We start from the raw sequence: 16,543 nt of genomic DNA, 5'->3' as shown, positions 1-16,543 counted from the left end.
CCGTGCTGAAGCGGCGCGAGAGCAGCCGCGAGGAGGAAGGATAGCGTCCACGAATGAGACGTCGCGGAGGGGGCGGGGCCTTGGTAGGGAGCCGCCAATCGGAGCGGGGAGGCGTCCGTTTCCCCTCAGTTTGACGCGCCTTTGAGGCCTTGAAGGGAATCGAGACCTTTTCGACGAAGGAGCACGATGATCGACCCGCAGAAACGGAAAGCGCCCGGCCCTGATATGGCTCTGGTAGCGACGGCGTCCGGGGCTAAGAAGCCCCGGCACGAGCTTATCTTGGGGCCGGGGCCTGGCGCTGGGCAGCCGCCCCCGGGCGCCTTGTTGCAGGCGGTGAGTGAGTCCCCTGAGGAGCAGAGGCCGCGCACCCAACTTCTCTCTTTTAATATGCATTATTACCTCGCCGTTATAGCGAGTGAGGCTTTAAACCGGCGGCGGGGAACCCGAGGCCGCTTAAATGCCGTGGGACTACAACTCCCAGCAGCCCTTGCCAGCGTAGCCCACGGTTAGGGATGACGGGAGATGCGGTGCAACCTCTGGACGGCCTCGCGATTCCCTGCCCGTTTGTCTCTTGCGTCTATATCGCGTTTTTTCTCTTCAGCACTCTAACCACTCCGCAACCCAGAAGTTGTCCAGGTGCACATCGTATATAGTCCAAATTTCTCAACCTGGGGGGTCGCAAGGTGCTAGCATTCTGAAAAGAGGAGAAGAATAAGCAGTGGAGGTACTTTTTAAAGGGAAAGATCCATTCCGTTACATGAACCTACATCGTTTTGAATGAGTGGTGAAAATAGCTTTTCATTGCCATCGTTGTGGTCCTGTAGCTGTGCTTAGTGTTTAGAGTAACAGATATAGAAGCTGTCTTACGCTGAGTCTAGAGTCAGACCATGGGTTCCTCTAGCTCAGTAATTTAATAGCACATATTGCTGCAAGGATGACCATTGAGCACCCAGTGACTATAATTAGTTTGCATTAGTTACTGATTTTTTATATCACCTGGGTGATCAGTTAGACCACCTTTCCCCAACACACTCCTGGTTTTTTTTTACTTAAACATTTTTATTGGTGTTTTGGACATTCTAACAAATATATAACATCCCACCCCCATAACAGGTGTCAGGATGTACATTAACATAAATAATTATTATTACTCAGTACAAGATATCCAAATGGCCAGCCTGTAATGTCCCAACACAAAATTTGTATTATCAATCACAAAGAGACATTCCAGAGAAGAATGTAGTGCAAGCAATACTGTTCAGGATAGCCATGTCTTCAAAGATGCTTTAACTTTAAGGACAGTTTTATTTATATATTGAATAAATGACCACCATGTTATATAAAATTTGTTCAGTTTTTTCTGTTCTTTTTATAATTTATAAGTTATTTTCTCAGTGGTAGCCAGTTGCCAGTCATTTTTATACCATAAATCCAGGGATAATCCTTGCAAGGCCCTCCAGGTGTTACACTACAATTCCCTTCAGCCCCAACTAGCATGCTCAGTGGTTAGCATTGAAGAGTGCTATAGTCATCTGAACGGAACAAGGTTAGGGTATTTTACTGCACTTGTTGAAGCTGTAAGTGGTTTGTGTTAAATTGTCATGTTTGTGGGCTGGTGGAAGTGCTTACCCTTGCCACAAGACATTAGATCAGGGATGAAGAGCCAGTCACCTTCCAGATGATGTCAGACTATAATTCTTATCATCCCTGATCATTGGCCATGTTGTCTGAGGCTGTTAGGGTCCAACATCTTGTGTGCTACAGGTTCCTCATCACTGGTTTATGAGTAATAGTCTTCTTTTCAGCATTCGGATGCAGACTCTCTTATAGCTTGTTGAGTATTCTTCATTTTTTCATATTTCAGGGCCCCCCAAGATGTTCATCTCTCCAGGCACCTATAATGTTGCTTTCAGGGCATGAAGGAGAAGTATACTGTTGTAAGTTTCATCCTAATGGAGCCACCTTAGCATCAGCTGGATTCGACAGGTTGATATGTAAGTCTACGTTATGAACTTCTAAATACAATTTGTTTGCTTAAAATTAATTGGGTTAGTTGTGTGTGTGTGCTTTTTTTTAAGAAAAAGCATACAGCATATTAAATTAACTAAGCACACATAACAGTAAATCAACCAAAGTGTGCTAATTTAATTAATTAAAAGTAAACTTATGTATGACTAATACCAGAGTTTTAATGGTGTATGTGATGGGTCACCAGCATGGTGCTTGTGAGTGCAATGGAGTCCCACACTTCACTCTCCTCATATTTGCATTGAACGAAACCTTCTATTGTAGCCAATAGTCTTACCCCTGCCTAATTGCAACTAGGGAGAATTGATATTGGGATCATGACTGGGAAGGTCAGGGTCAATACTTCTCCCCCAGGCTGTGACACCCTTCCCCCAAATTGCTGCTTGATAAATAGGTTTTAGAAAAAGCTTTCAATTGGCTCCATGATAGTGGTGGTGTATGGCTGTTCTTAGTTGGTGGAGCAATTTGTCTGGTTAATTCTGATAACAAATAAGACTGCAGCATGCTAGCAAGTTATGTGACCCCCCCCCCAAGCATGGGGGGAAGTGGGAGTTTTTGTTTTGTTTTTCTTGTGTATTTTTTGTTTTTATCTTGTGTTTTATGCTGTGAACCGTCTAGAAATCTACGAATGAAGGGCAGTATGCAGATTTAATTAATAATAATAATAATAAAATAGTGGTGGGGAATCTTCCTGGAGATTGCAGTTGGGATTGGAAGGTTAACTCTTGCCTCCCCAGCTGGACTCGCCAGGAAGTCTACACACCCTTCACTAATTAGGGCATTTTAAAGTCTAATTGCTGGCTGGGGGGTGGGGAGTGACGACACGTGTGTGTGGTTGTCTGCTGTGCATGGTGCCAATGACAGGTTTTTTTGGTGCCCACAGGGAATAAAGGTTGATGACTCTGGCTGAGTAAAAGTCGCCACAATGGGCATCTTAAGAGATATTATCCGCTAGAAATGCCATCCATAGTTTTATAAGGAAAAGTAATTCATTATAGATGCTTTAATGAAAGGTCCATAATCAGTTACAGGTTGCAACCCTAGTTTAAATTAATATTAACAATACTTGACCCAGTTTACATGTTATGCTAAATAATGGTTTGCCATGGTTGCTCAAACAGCCCCTGGTTTGTTTCTCCTCTAATTCTAGTGGGAGCAACAATCACAATCCCTACCTCAGTTAATTTGAACCAGGAATCCTGGGAAGTGAAACAAACCATGATGTTCACATAGGATGCAACAGTAAGCCAGATGAGAGCATCTGTTCTTTTCATCTGTCACTCAGTAGGATGGTAGCCTTTTTTAAAACACATAGGCCACATTGTACTAGCATGCTAGTATTTAGTAAGGTTTGCTTATGAACTCAAAAGTACACACATAGTGTGAAGATCAACATTTTAAATTGAAAAGAATCTGATCTTCAATTCATGATGAACCACAGACATTTTGGTGTGCTTACATACTGCAATACAGTTTCTTTGAAGTGATTGTGAATGTTTTCTCTCACTGCCTTTGTTAGGTATAGAAGAGTTTTCCCCAGGTAAAAATTGATACTCTTTTCTTAAAAACAACCATCACCCACCATTTGTTTCTGGAAGTTATACAGTGGTGCCTCGCAAGACGAAAAACCCGCTAGACGAAAGGGTTTTCCGTTTTGGAGGCGCTTCGTAAAACGAATTCCCCTATGGGGTTGCTTCGCAAGACGAAAAAAATCTTGCATCCCCCTGCGGGTTTTTTTCGCTTTTTTCTTCCTTTTTTTAAGCCGCTAAGCCGCTTATCAGCTGTTCCGCTGATAAGCCGCTTAACAGCTGATCGCTGGAAGCCGCTTGACAGCTGTAGCGCTAATCCGCTAAGCTGTCAATGGGCTTGCTTCGCAAGACGAAAAAACCGCTATACGAAGAGCCTCACGGAACGGATTAATTTCGTCTTGCGAGGCACCACTGTACCTACTTGAAGGCTTCCATTGCTGCTTACAAAGCATTAGATCTGAAAAGTGCATCTGATTCATTAAGAGGATTTATCACTTGGAAATGCCAGCATGACTTCAGTATTTAATCTTGATCTTGCATTGATTCTAGTGTTATGGAACGTGTATGGGGACTGTGATAATTATGCCACTCTGAAAGGACATAGCGGAGCAGTTATGGAACTACATTATAACACTGATGGCAGGTTAGTACATATATAATTCTTGTTTGGGATATTTTTATCTGCTGTTTAATTGATTAGCAATGACTTTTTGTCATTTGGAGTATATTACTGAAGCTTGGGTACTTATATTTTGCTGCTTGTTGGTTCTAGTCTCTTGATGATTTTCTTTTTAATATGCCAAAATATTTCAGAACAAATTCTGAAAGCATGTGCAAGAAATGAACTTCCTGTGGGTTATATCCAGCTAAGTTCTATTTGGAGGAGGTTCACTGAAATTAATGAACCTTATTTAGTCATGTGTTAACTTCAGTGGGTCTACCGTGAGTAGGATGGGCACTGAATACAACCCTATGATTTGAGGGGGAGGGGAATTGGATAGGAATGCAGGCAGGTAGTCACCGTCACATTGTAGCCATTTAGACCATTCCACTATTCCCTGCTGCTTTTCCTGATTTCTTCCAAACAGATCCTGGAGCAACATGCCAGTAGTAGTAAAAGCCTTAGGGGACTGGAGTGGCGCATGGCTGCCTGGCAGAACAATGTTATTCATGATGGCGATTCACTTACATCTAGGGATTTGTACAAGATTTTGTAACTTACACACCACCTATTTTTACAGTTACTGATTTTTGTCTATTTGTTTTTGTAAGCTTCTCTGAGAGCATTTTTAGCTAAAGAGCAACAGTAAAAATGTTTCAATTAAACAAAGATTCTGCGGTAGTTGTATATAGTGGAACCTCAGTTTTCGAGTGTCTTGGAAGCCAAATTTTCGGAACGCCAAAAACCTGGAAATAAATGCTTCCGTTTTCAAACGTGCCTCGGAAGTCGAATGGCTTCCACTGCTTGCTTTTCAATTTTCTCAATTAAACTGAGGCTTCTGTAGTGAGTTCTTGGTTTTCAGACGTTTCGGAACTCGAACGGTCTTCTGGAATGGATTACGGTGGTGCCCCGCAAGACGAATGCCTCGCAAGACGAAAAACCCGCAAGACGAAAGGGTTTTTCGGTTTTTGCGACGCTTCGCTAGACGATTTTCCCTATGGGCTTGCATCGCAAGACGAAAGCCCATAGGGAAATCTCGGGGACCTTTTTTTAAATGCTGGCGGTGGGGAGCAAAGCCTTCCCCCCCCCCTCCGGACTTCAGAAGAGGTCCAGGAAGGCCGGCGGGGGCGAAAGGCTTTGCTCCCCACCGCCAGCATTTTAAAAGCGGTCCGGGATAGCAGGGAAGCGCTTCCCGCTATCCCGGACGGCTTTTGAAGCCTCCCCCCGCCGCCCGGCATCGGAACGATGTCCCGAAGCCGGGCGGGAAAGCCTCCCCCCGCCGCCCGGCTTCGGGGCATCGTCCCGATGCCGGGCGGTGGGGCAGGAACGCCTCCCCCAGCCGCCCGGCTTCGGGGCATCGTCCCGATGCCGGGCGGTGGGGCAGGAACGCCTCCCCCAGCCGCCCGGCTTCGGGGCATCGTCCCGATGCCGGGCGGTGGGGCAGGAACGCCTCCCCCAGCCGCCCGGCTTCGGGGCATCGTCCCGATGCCGGGCGGTGGGGCAGGAACGCCTCCCCCAGCCGCCCGGCTTCGGGGCATCGTCCCGATGCCGGGCGGTGGGGCAGGAACGCCTCCCCCAGCCGCCCGGCTTCGGGCCATCGTCCCGATGCCGGGCGGTGGGGCAGGAACGCCTCCCCCAGCCGCCCGGCTTCGGGCCATCGTTCCGATGCCGGGCGGTGGGGCAGGAACGCCTCCCCCCACCGCCCGGCATCGGAACGATGTCCCGAAGCCGGGCGGCCGGGCGAGAAAGCCTCCCCCCGCCGCCCGGCATCGGAACGATGTCCCGAAGCCGAGCGGCGGGGCGAGAAAGCCTTTGTCCCCCCTGCCTGCCTTCCCAGGGGCTTTTAAATCGCCCCGGACAGCGGAGAAGTCCTCCGCTGTCCCGGGCGATTTTAAAATGCCGCCCGCCAGAAGAGGTCGGGGGAAGGCGTTTTTCATAGGAACGCATTAATTGATTTTCAATGCATTCCTATGGAAAACCGTGCATCGCAAGACGAAAAACTCGCAAGACGAAGAGACTTGCGGAACGAATTAATTTCGTCTTGCGAGGCACCACTGTACGTTCGTGAACCGAGGTTCCACTATACTGTATATTTGGAAAACCTTTGGGATAACTGGATTTTGTCACAAAGTAGTGACCAAAAGAGTATGTTTGTCTTCCCTTTCGCCCTCCATCAGAAGGCTGGCATTCTGGGCAAAATGCTTGACAGTTAGTAGTAGGTGTCTTTTGCTTTTTGTGGTCACTTTTAACTCTCTTTTACCTAAGGGCCATTTTTTTGAATGTTGAATACCTTTTAATACATGTGAAATGCTGCTTTTCAGCACTTCATCAGCATTGCATTTTCTCCTAGCATGCTATTCTCTGCCTCCACCGATAAAACTGTAGCAGTGTGGGATAGCGAGACAGGAGAGAGGGTGAAAAGACTCAAAGGTCACACATCATTTGTGAACTCCTGTTACCCAGCAAGACGTGGACCTCAGTTGGTCTGCACAGGCAGTGATGATGGGACAGTAAAGGTTAGTATGGATAATTGTCGTCTTGCAATGTAAATAGTAAATACTAGTGTGGGTTTATTTGATCAATAAGCAGTTGTCTTGTTAGGTGCTGCTTGCTGAGTAAAGAGTTCTGTTAAAGAGGTACATTCTTTTTGGATACGGAGTTGTTATTTTCTTTCCACCAATATCAACTAGTCAAATGTGAACCCGGTTTCAGCTTCTGTGAAAACCTACACTTGTAGACTTAATCATTTTGAAGATACTCATTCTTAATGTGAGCATGATAATTGCACCAATCTATGCTCTGGAAACCTCAAGTCTGGACTATTACAATGTGCTTTATGTGGGCCTTCTCTTGGAGACTGTTCAGAAGCTGCAACTGGTGCACAGACCAAGGTGCTGGTGGGCATGACGGACAGGACATAAGTTCTTAAATAGCTTTTTACAATTGCCATTGTGCTTCTGAGCCCAATTCTAGGTGCCGCCATTTACAAAGCCCTAAAAGACTTGGCTCCCAAATATATGAAGGACCACCTCCTCCTATGTAGACTTTTTAAAAGATCTGCAGAGATGGCCCTGCTCTCAGTTTTGACACTACGTGAAGTTCATGGGGCAGCAGTGTGTGAGAGAGTCTTTTCTGTGTAGACTCCCAGTTCATTGAATGCCATCCCCTCCCAGGGACAGCTGCCCTTGTCAATAAGTACTTTTTAATGTTGAATCAGGGTGCACCTTTTGTGCACAGGACTTCAGAATTACGAGACCTTTCATGGCTTAGTTGTATGGAGCTATTTTTGGACCCTGTGGTGAAGGGTGGGTTATGAATGTCTATCTTGTTTGCTTTTGCTTCCAGTTATGGGATATCAGGAAAAAAGCTGCTGTTCAAACATTTCAAAATACATATCAGGTGTTAGCAGTGACCTTCAATGATACCAGTGATCAGATAATATCTGGAGGCATAGACAATGATATCAAGGTAAGATGTTTGTTGAACTGAACCTTCCTTAGATTCCATATTTGTAACTTGGACAAAGGGCATATCTACACTTGAAAAATAAACTAGTTTCAAATGAGTTTTAAGTTTTGCATTGTCCCAGGCCCTTCTCTCTCCTTAGAACACTTAGCCACCTCCAGAAGGAGCAAGTAAGAAACAGAACAACAGTATTCTTGGGTGGTGGGAGTAAGGTTCTACTGTGAAGACGAGTAGGCAGTGCCAGCTCTCCCTGTGCCAGGAAGATGGCACACCGTGAGACCTAAAAAGCCTCGTATCAGAAACAGGAGACCCATTAATTATTTGTTATGGGCTGTCCCTTCCCTTTAAAAGGGCAATTGGTCAACAGATGCTGGGATTTCTGTCTTTCAAGACCTGGCATAGGTTATTTGTCTTACAAGGACACTGGAAGTCTAAGAGACTATATCACAAATAAATAAATCTCCATGCATTTGTTTGGGCTCTGCTCCTTATTTTGCAACTTCACTTGAAAGCTTCAACAGCCCTATATAGATCTAACTACTTTAAAGACCTCTCTCTATGTGTATGTGACACACCATATATCTGCTCATATATCCTTAAAGGTATGGGACCTTCGTCAGAACAAGCTAACTTACACAATGAGAGGACATGCTGATTCTGTCACAGGTCTCAGTCTGAGTTCAGAAGGCTCTTACTTGCTTTCCAATGCCATGGACAATACAGGTAACTGTTTCTGTTGGAAAATAGCATTAAGGAATATGTAACCAAGCATACTACTCCTAGTCTTTACTAGTTTGCGGCCAGTATGTCAGAACTTGGAAATGTCTCCTAAAATGCACCAAGACTTTGGGTAGTTGCCAAAACTGTAAGTGAAGTGTGATGCGATTTATTATTGCCAGAAGCCTGCTTTTTGTCCCATTAGGGCTACTAGGGCACACTGCTACAATGATAGGAGAAGCCACAATTGGCAGATTCTCTTGTCAAAATGCAGACTTGACACTGACTTCCTTTAACTGTCATCTCTGGACAAGCTTCTGTCGGACTTTTGTCTCCCTCCCGCATTCATCATAGCATTCCGTTTTCCTGATCTTAACTTGGGGTTGGAGAACCTGCAGCCCTCCAGATGCTGTCAGCATGGTCAGTGGTCAGAAGCTGTGAATGTTTAAACACCTGGAGGTTCTGCACCCCTCCATTAAGCACCATAGTGTTTTTTTTAGTTGCTTCTCTAATTAACAGATTATTTGATGATCCATCTCTACTACTTTTTTCCTCAGTCCACCTACTATTCCTTCAAGTCCTCCTGTCTTGGTCCATCCTTCAGATTCCTTGTCTCTGGCTTGCCTGACCCTTAGGTTCCCTACACCCTGGCACAACATCCTCAGCCCAACTCTGAAATGACAATCTCAGTCAAATTGAAGTTTCCCCCCTTCCCTCACGAAAAGCTAGACTGCAAAAATGTTCCCTCTGTTCCCTGCCACTACACCAGTTCAGTCAATCAACATTGAAGGCTTCACTGTGCGTGTGAAGTTGTGTGTGTGAAGTTGTAGTCATGTCACCATCTAGAGGCTGCTTGTCAGTGGCTGAAACCATGCTCTAGCTAGCTATACCTGAATTCTTTCTGCAGTGTGGTTGCTGCCATCTCAAAAAGGTTGTTACAGGTCTGGGAAAGTTGGGGGGGGCAGAGTAACCCAAAATGATTGAGTGGTTGGGGCACCTTCCCTGTGAAAAAATGGCTGGAATTTTTGAGGCTCTGTAGTTTTTAGATGGGAGTGTATAATGAAAGCAGCTTCTTTTGATCTCACTATGCTAGAACTTGGGCTTGCCCAATGGTAGTGATGGCCAGTAAATTCTGGACAAATGAAATATTTATTCACATCATGCATAAGTAAAGTATGGAATTCACTGGCCCAGGATGTGGTAACCACCACTGACTTTAGATGACTTTAAATAAAATTTAGACAAATTTTGGGGTGGGTAAATAGTACCAAGAGGTCGCGGGTGGTGTTGAGCCTAGGGCTTGCCGATCAGAAGGTCGGCGGTTCGAATCCCCGTGGCGGGGTGAGCTCCCGTTGCTCGGCCCCTGCTTCTGCCAACCTAGCAGTTTGAAAGCACGAAGTGCAAGTAGATAAATGGGTACCGCTCCAGCGGGAGGGTAAACCGCGTTTCCATGCGCTGCTCTGGTTTGCCAGAAGTGGTTTAGTCATGCTGGCCACATGACGCGGAAGCTGTACGCTGGCTCCCTTGGCCAATAAAGCGAGATGAGCGCCGCAACCCCAGAGTCGTCCGCAACTGGACCTAATAGTCAGGAGTCCCTTTACCTAAATACTACCAATGGCTGTATGGACCCTGCATATTCACAAAACATTGTGCTGCTGTGTGCTTGTTGTCCTCCTCTGTTTTTGCCCTTCCCAGAGGCATCTGTTTAGCTAGTGTGGGAAACAAAATACTGAACTAGATGGCTCTCTGGTCAGATCCAGCAAATCAGTTCTTATGTCTTTAAACCTATCAGCTTACTTACCATCAAATCTGCAATATTGTGGGATAATACTCAACGTGTTACTACGGTTCTAAGCTTCTTGTGTGGGCTCTGTTCTAGTTCGTATCTGGGATGTTCGGCCCTTTGCCCCTAAAGAGAGATGTGTAAAGATCCTCCAAGGGAATGTACATAATTTTGAGAAGGTGAGTTCTGTGCTGGCTGAAATGCTCCTTGTTTATGGATGGCAGCTAAGAATTAATTCATAAGTAAATGGCTTTTAAAATTTCAGATTGCCACAAACCTCTTAACAGGGTCTGTGCTCAAGATTAATGTGTGAGAAGAAATTCCAATTAAAGCTGCTGCAACAAGGGTTTTTTTAACCCCCAAGTGCAGCTGTAATGGCCTATAAATTTTAGTATCTTGACATTCACAATCTATTTCACATAAGATAACAAGATACTGTGTATTTCTGGCAATAAAGTACAATATATATCTGCAGACTAAGCTTCCAAAGGCAAGCCATTATTACTGCAGTGGTGTTAATGTCTTAAAGCCTTGGCGAGTTTTTATTTCAAAAAGAAACAGGGAAATGAAGGTATGCCTGGAATTGTGCTACTAAGTTTTCTTGTTCTTTAGAATCTCCTGCGATGCTCCTGGTCACCAGATGGAAGTAAAATAGCTGCTGGATCTGCAGACAGGTAAAGCCCTTTATTTTCATCTGAAAACCAGTGCTCTAGGTACCAAGCTGCATGGGATTTTAACACTCAGACTCTCCATTGTGCTCAGAGACAGACTGGTATCGCCTTATAGGTGTATTGCAGTAGCACATTACTACTTGAAAGGAATGTAATCTGTTCTTTAGCCTGGGATAGAACATGAGACTCGGTAGAACATGAGACTCTTAATCACAGAGTTGTGTGCTCAAGCCCCATGTTGGGCAAAAGATTCCTACATTGCAGGGGGTCGAACTAACTCACCCTCATGGTCCTTTCCAACTCTATGACACTGTGGTCTAGGTTGTGAGAAGAACATAAAGTCACAGAAAGCAACATTCTAAACTCTAGAAGGTATCTGGTTGCACTCAGTGTGTTCCATGTAGAATAATTAGTGGATATTTGACTGGGGGTGTGTGTGTGTGTGTGTGTGTGTGTGTGTTTGAAGGTGGCTTCTCTGCTTCATCAGTTTGAAAACACTGTTCTAGAGACCTACTCAACACCTAAGTTTTTATTGGCTAAGAAATCTAGATATCTAACCAAACTGTTCTTCTGAGACTTGTTCATCTCTAGGAAAGGAAGCTTAATAGCAGAATCTCTTCTATTAGTCATAATGAACTGGGGGGGCATGAAAGGGGTGAAAAGTACTTGGCTTTAACACCCTAGTCCCATAAGAGAGCAGCATCCCAGTTCAAGCAGTGCTCTCTTGAAAATATATGCAGTGTATGTTCTTTTGATGTACATAGCGACATTTCCTAACTCAAGGACACCTTGGCCTGCTCAGTCCAGCCAGTTGCTTTGCGATCATGCTTTCCTTCCCCACCTCCTGTGCAAATGTTGGTGCCAGAACAAGTGAGACAGCTTTCTAAATATAGTACATTAACTGCTGGTTAACTTATTTCAGTCCATGTTGATGGATTGGTGATGAGCAGTGGCTTATGTATCTGGTGATCTTGTAAAAGGGAAAGAGGGGGGGGTGTATCCGGAAGGTAGTAATTATGGTAGGAGGGGTATGCTGCTCTTTTGTGTTGCTTACAATATGTTGCTGAGGGCACCCTTACGACTTGGTAAAGGATATGAATTCCAGCTACAAACAGGACAGGTCTCCATCTTGTTTTCTGGTGAAAGTCAGAACTACTGAAAAACTGGTCTTTCAGCATCACTAATATTCAGCATGTATCATAATGCAATTTGTAGTAAAATCGTTGAATTTTGAGCATTAGTTCCTGTCTTATAGGGTGTTACAAAATTTCTTTCCCTGTTTTGTGATATGCTTAAAAGCTGGGCTTTTCTTTGGAGACTCACTGATGGCACTAAGCAAGCGCATTAAATACTTCTGTGTTCCGTTGCCATGTGCATCAAAGTTGACACAACCAAAGCAAGATGAGAGGGAACAGTGCAGTCACACTGGAAAATACTTAATGGATTTGATGAATCAGACCATAACAAGGTCATAATTCAGTTCAGAATGGCAACTTCTTAAAGTTGGGGGCACTGAATTTTAGAAAGTTTCGGTTATCAGGCTTTCTGCAGCATAAGTCTCTCATCTCCAGTCCCCGTACTGCAAGGTTCAAATGATGAAAGAACTGAAAGGCAGTGAAACATTTTTGAGGCAGTAGCTATTTAACCAGTCTTTAATACCCAATAGCTTTGAGAGCTTAACTGGCAGAAGTCACAGAAGGAATCTGAGTACAGGGTGTTAGGATTAGCACTGAAGAGTCAACTTGTTATATCTTGCGTCTTGAGCCTCCTATGCATATCAACATAAGGTTTCTGAAGGAGTAGCTGTGTTCATCTGCTGCAGCAAAAACAAACAAGTCTCATGACATCTGTATTTCTAGGTCAAATAGCAGCCAGTGCATAGCTACTTGGAAGTAACCCCCTCTGAGTTCAATGTATCTTGCTTCTAACTAACTGTGCATAGGATTGTGGCCAAAGTCCTTACCTAGGACTGCTCAGCCTTCACCTTAGTGAGCCATTTAAGTTTGGTTCATATGTCACTCACAGAGTAGTATTCCTCACTTCTTGTCACTTGAAAAGCCCATTATTGTCTTCCAGAGTACCTATATTCTGTTTGAAATTGCTCAGCCCTTTTGGAGAAGACCTATCTTACAGCATACTTGGATGGGAAACAAAAATATTCCACATCATGAGCGTTTTGTTTCCATTGCCAGAATGTAATAGAAAATATAATGCATCATATTTATTGTGCAAAGATCCGAGCAGCAGATTTTCATAAAGCATTATTATCAAATTACTGGAATTTTTCAGATGCTCAGAAAAACACCTTGTGACTAGAGATGCTTTTGTAAGTTACAGGGCAGCATTGTTTGCTAAAGCAGCAGATGATCAGAAATGAAGTTCTGAAAGATTTGACATTGCATTTTAGTGAACTTTTGTGAACTGTAAATTGCAACTTTCCATTGCAAATGAAAATACGTGTTTGCCTATAGTCTTAAGGTTCGAGGCTGTCAAATGCAGCAGCACATAGTTTTTGTGGAAGATTAAGTACTGAAGACAAATAATGAAGCTGAATGCACACCAGTTAAAAATAAGTTACAGGCTTATTGTATACAGACAGACTTCAGATATTAGAAATAAGCAGTGTTACTTTATCCACAGTACTGAGTCAGACAGTGATGCAATATTAGTTTTTTACAGAAATATATATCCCATGATATCACTAAAGCAAGCAAGCTGGTTTTTCAAATTATGCAGTAGTTTTGCTTCATGAGTCATGAAATGAGTAACAATCTTCAGGTTGTAGATCATTAAGTGAATACATCTGTTCACCTGAATGTGCAATGCTACATTCAGACTCAGTGACTTGCGTCTCCAAATTCAAGATATCTATCAATTAGCTAGGTTTTATTTTACTAACTTAAAATCAGCAGCAGGTGGTGTCAAACTAAGGTCATGCAGGCAACAGGTTTTCTTTCTACAGTAATATGACAGGCTGATACCAGATCCAGGTACAGCAAAAGGGCTTCCTGGGTAGTCTCTAGTAAACACAGCCGCTCATAGCTATAAGAGATCTTGAAATATTGAGTAACTGGGTCAAAACAGAGTTGCTCTTTTATTTTTAGTTCATTCCATTGGGAGGCTCTTACTCATGTTTCTTCTCATTACAGGTTTGTTTATGTGTGGGATACGACCTCCAGAAGAATTCTCTACAAGCTGCCAGGCCATGCTGGTTCAATAAATGAAGTGGCTTTTCATCCAGAGGAGCCAATTAGTAAGTTCTCTTTGAAATGCCAGGAAGCCTGGAAGTGGGTGCTTTTAATTAAGGAACATGACTTCTGTGAATTCATGATCGTAAAGAGAATCTGTTAGCCAACACAGAGAGTCTCTTTCTTTCTTTCTTTCTTTCTTTCTTTCTTTCTTTCTTTCTTTCTTTCTTTCTTTCTTTCTTTCTTTCTTTCTTTCTTTCTTTCTTTCCCTCCCTGCCCTGTTCTTTTGGGTTGTCTTGGTATAGTAATTCTACAAACCACGAACAGAAATATAACATACTTTGGGGGGGGGGGATTTAGTTGAACTCCAGTAGGTTGGATCTGTCCTCTCCAGAGAACTTTCATCCCCATAAATTTTAAGATGGGAGCAGGCAAACATCAAGCTGGAAGAGATCTACTTTTTCTTTCTCATGCTTGACCTCAGAATTTGTTACTGGTGCCATAATAGTGCTGTGTGGCCCTTCAAATGTTGTTGGGCTGCAACTCCAATTATTCCTGACCATTGTCCACGCTGCCTGGGGCCAATGGGAGTTTGAGCTCAACAGCGCAAGGAGGGCCACAGACTTCTCATCCCTTCTCTGTTTCGTTGATGAAAAAGATTCTTGAGAGGCTGCACCCTCTTGTGGCTACTTTCTAGTATTGACAGTTGCTAGCGTTTTGTTTTGCAGAGGAAGTCATAACATTGCTACTGTTAGAGAAAACACATTAGAATTATTAATGTAGCTGCCTGAGCTTTAGTAGGAGATGAAAGACGCAAACTTTGCATTTTAGAAAAATTAGGCCATTCTGGTCGGAGCATACACGTTGAGGCCTGCGTGTGAAAGTCAATTTAGTTATCAAGCGATACTGGAAATACAAGAGGGGTGGAATAAGATGGTCAAAACTGATCCTTCACATTTTCTTCAAATGTGTTTGTATTTCTTCCCATCAGTACTTTCTGCATCTAGTGACAAAAGGCTGTATATGGGGGAGATCCAGTGAGGAAGAGAGCCAGCACCGTTGTCATCTTGGATGTGTGGAACTGGATTGCTTCTGGCCAAGTTAGATCTTTCTGCACAAAGTCTTGGAAGATGAAGAGAGTTTAGAAAATGCCGTTTCATGTACAGAGTTAAATATTAACCACCTGTGTTTTAGAGGATCCCTCCTTGAATTCTTGACCATGTTATGCAGAATATTGAAAAGGCTTCTGGTTTCGAAACATTAAGATTTTTGAGATGGACATACAGATTTCTTATTTTTCCCTGCACAATGTGCTTTCGGCTTATTATTGAAATCATTTGACACTTGTAAAATGTGGAACGTTTAATATTTCATGTCTCCCTCCAGGTTTGCTTGTCATTTTTATACAGAAAATAAATAGAATACTTTGCAAAAACTGTGTGTCGATGGAATTTATTGCTATGTATACTTTTTGCCATTATTCAGCAGTGTTTAAGCTACATAGAAGCGGGGCGGAGGGCAGGGGGGAGAGAACATCACACAAAGGGCAGAAAAGAAAAGAAAATGGACAACTAAATAAGCAATAGTGTAAAATTTAATCTCACAGGTGGCAATGATGCCCCACAGATTATATTCTACTTTCTTTTAATAATGTTCCACTGATGTACTGGGATAATGGTGAAATAATAATAATAATAATAATAATTATTATTATTATTATTTTTTATACCCCTCCCATCTGGCTGGGCTTCTCCAGCCGCTTCCAGAATTGTTTTCCAGAAAGTGTTGTTTCAGCACATACCTTCTTTGTGGATCCTCACAGGGTGTCATTCAGCGAATCTGTTCTAGTTGGCAAAATGATAGTCTGTTTCTTCCATTGTTTTTAAGGGTAGGAAACGTCTTTACAAATTCTCAAGGGTTTCTGGAAAGCACAGAACTTCCTATTCCTATGAGAGAATAAATATGTATATAAATGTGTGGTTGGAAGTGTGGGGAAGCAGAGAAGCTGCCGTTTTGCCAATTTGTTGCCAAAATCACAAACAGAAAAGAAGAGGCTCAGGTTAATGGAGGTTAAAGTGTTTGAAAACATCTGTGTAATAGGGTGTAAGAACTCTTCAGTGTATTAAAATGGGAATTGTTCATCCCAACAGCTTATAGGTAACAACGGAGAAATCTGGCTCAGTCTATACTTGATTGTGGCTTACAAACCAGATTGGCCTATCTCTATATTGAGGGGATGGAAGCTGGCTTTTTATGAATTCATATACATCCCAGGACCCAAGCTTCTAAGATTTGCAGGTTGATTCTTATTGGGATAAAACGGGGGGTCAATGAGACTAATGTTTCTGAAAGATCTTCACTAACCCAAAACTGGATGTTCTCATCTTTTCAGTATAGTGTGCACCGAATCACCTGGCATGGCTCACTCAGTAATAGAAGTAGTGTTGTGTCTGTAAATTAAAGAGCTCCCACCACTTTCATTGTTTGAGTCACTTTCGCAG

At 43.4% G+C, this 16,543-nt stretch overlaps 1 protein-coding gene across 1 annotated transcript; it reads left to right on the top strand.

Annotated features, from left to right (window-relative positions):
- The first annotated feature begins 81 nt into the window (after window positions 1–81).
- Window positions 82–15,477, top strand: SNRNP40 (small nuclear ribonucleoprotein U5 subunit 40). Its single transcript, XM_081920806.1, has 10 exons — window positions 82–333; window positions 1,865–1,994; window positions 4,107–4,200; window positions 6,569–6,734; window positions 7,564–7,686; window positions 8,286–8,406; window positions 10,280–10,362; window positions 10,796–10,857; window positions 14,004–14,107; window positions 15,034–15,477. The coding sequence occupies exons 1-10, from the start codon at window positions 187–189 to the stop codon at window positions 15,081–15,083; spliced, it is 1,080 nt and encodes a 359-aa protein (XP_081776932.1). The 5' UTR covers window positions 82–186; the 3' UTR covers window positions 15,084–15,477.
- Window positions 15,478–16,543: the final 1,066 nt, after the last annotated feature.

Source organism: Podarcis melisellensis (genome assembly GCF_964234715.1).
Source record: "Podarcis melisellensis genome assembly, chromosome: 8".
NCBI lineage: Eukaryota > Metazoa > Chordata > Lepidosauria > Squamata > Lacertidae > Podarcis > Podarcis melisellensis.
The sequence above is the reverse complement of the archived record's forward strand: the minus strand, read 5'-3'. Positions and strand labels throughout refer to the sequence as shown.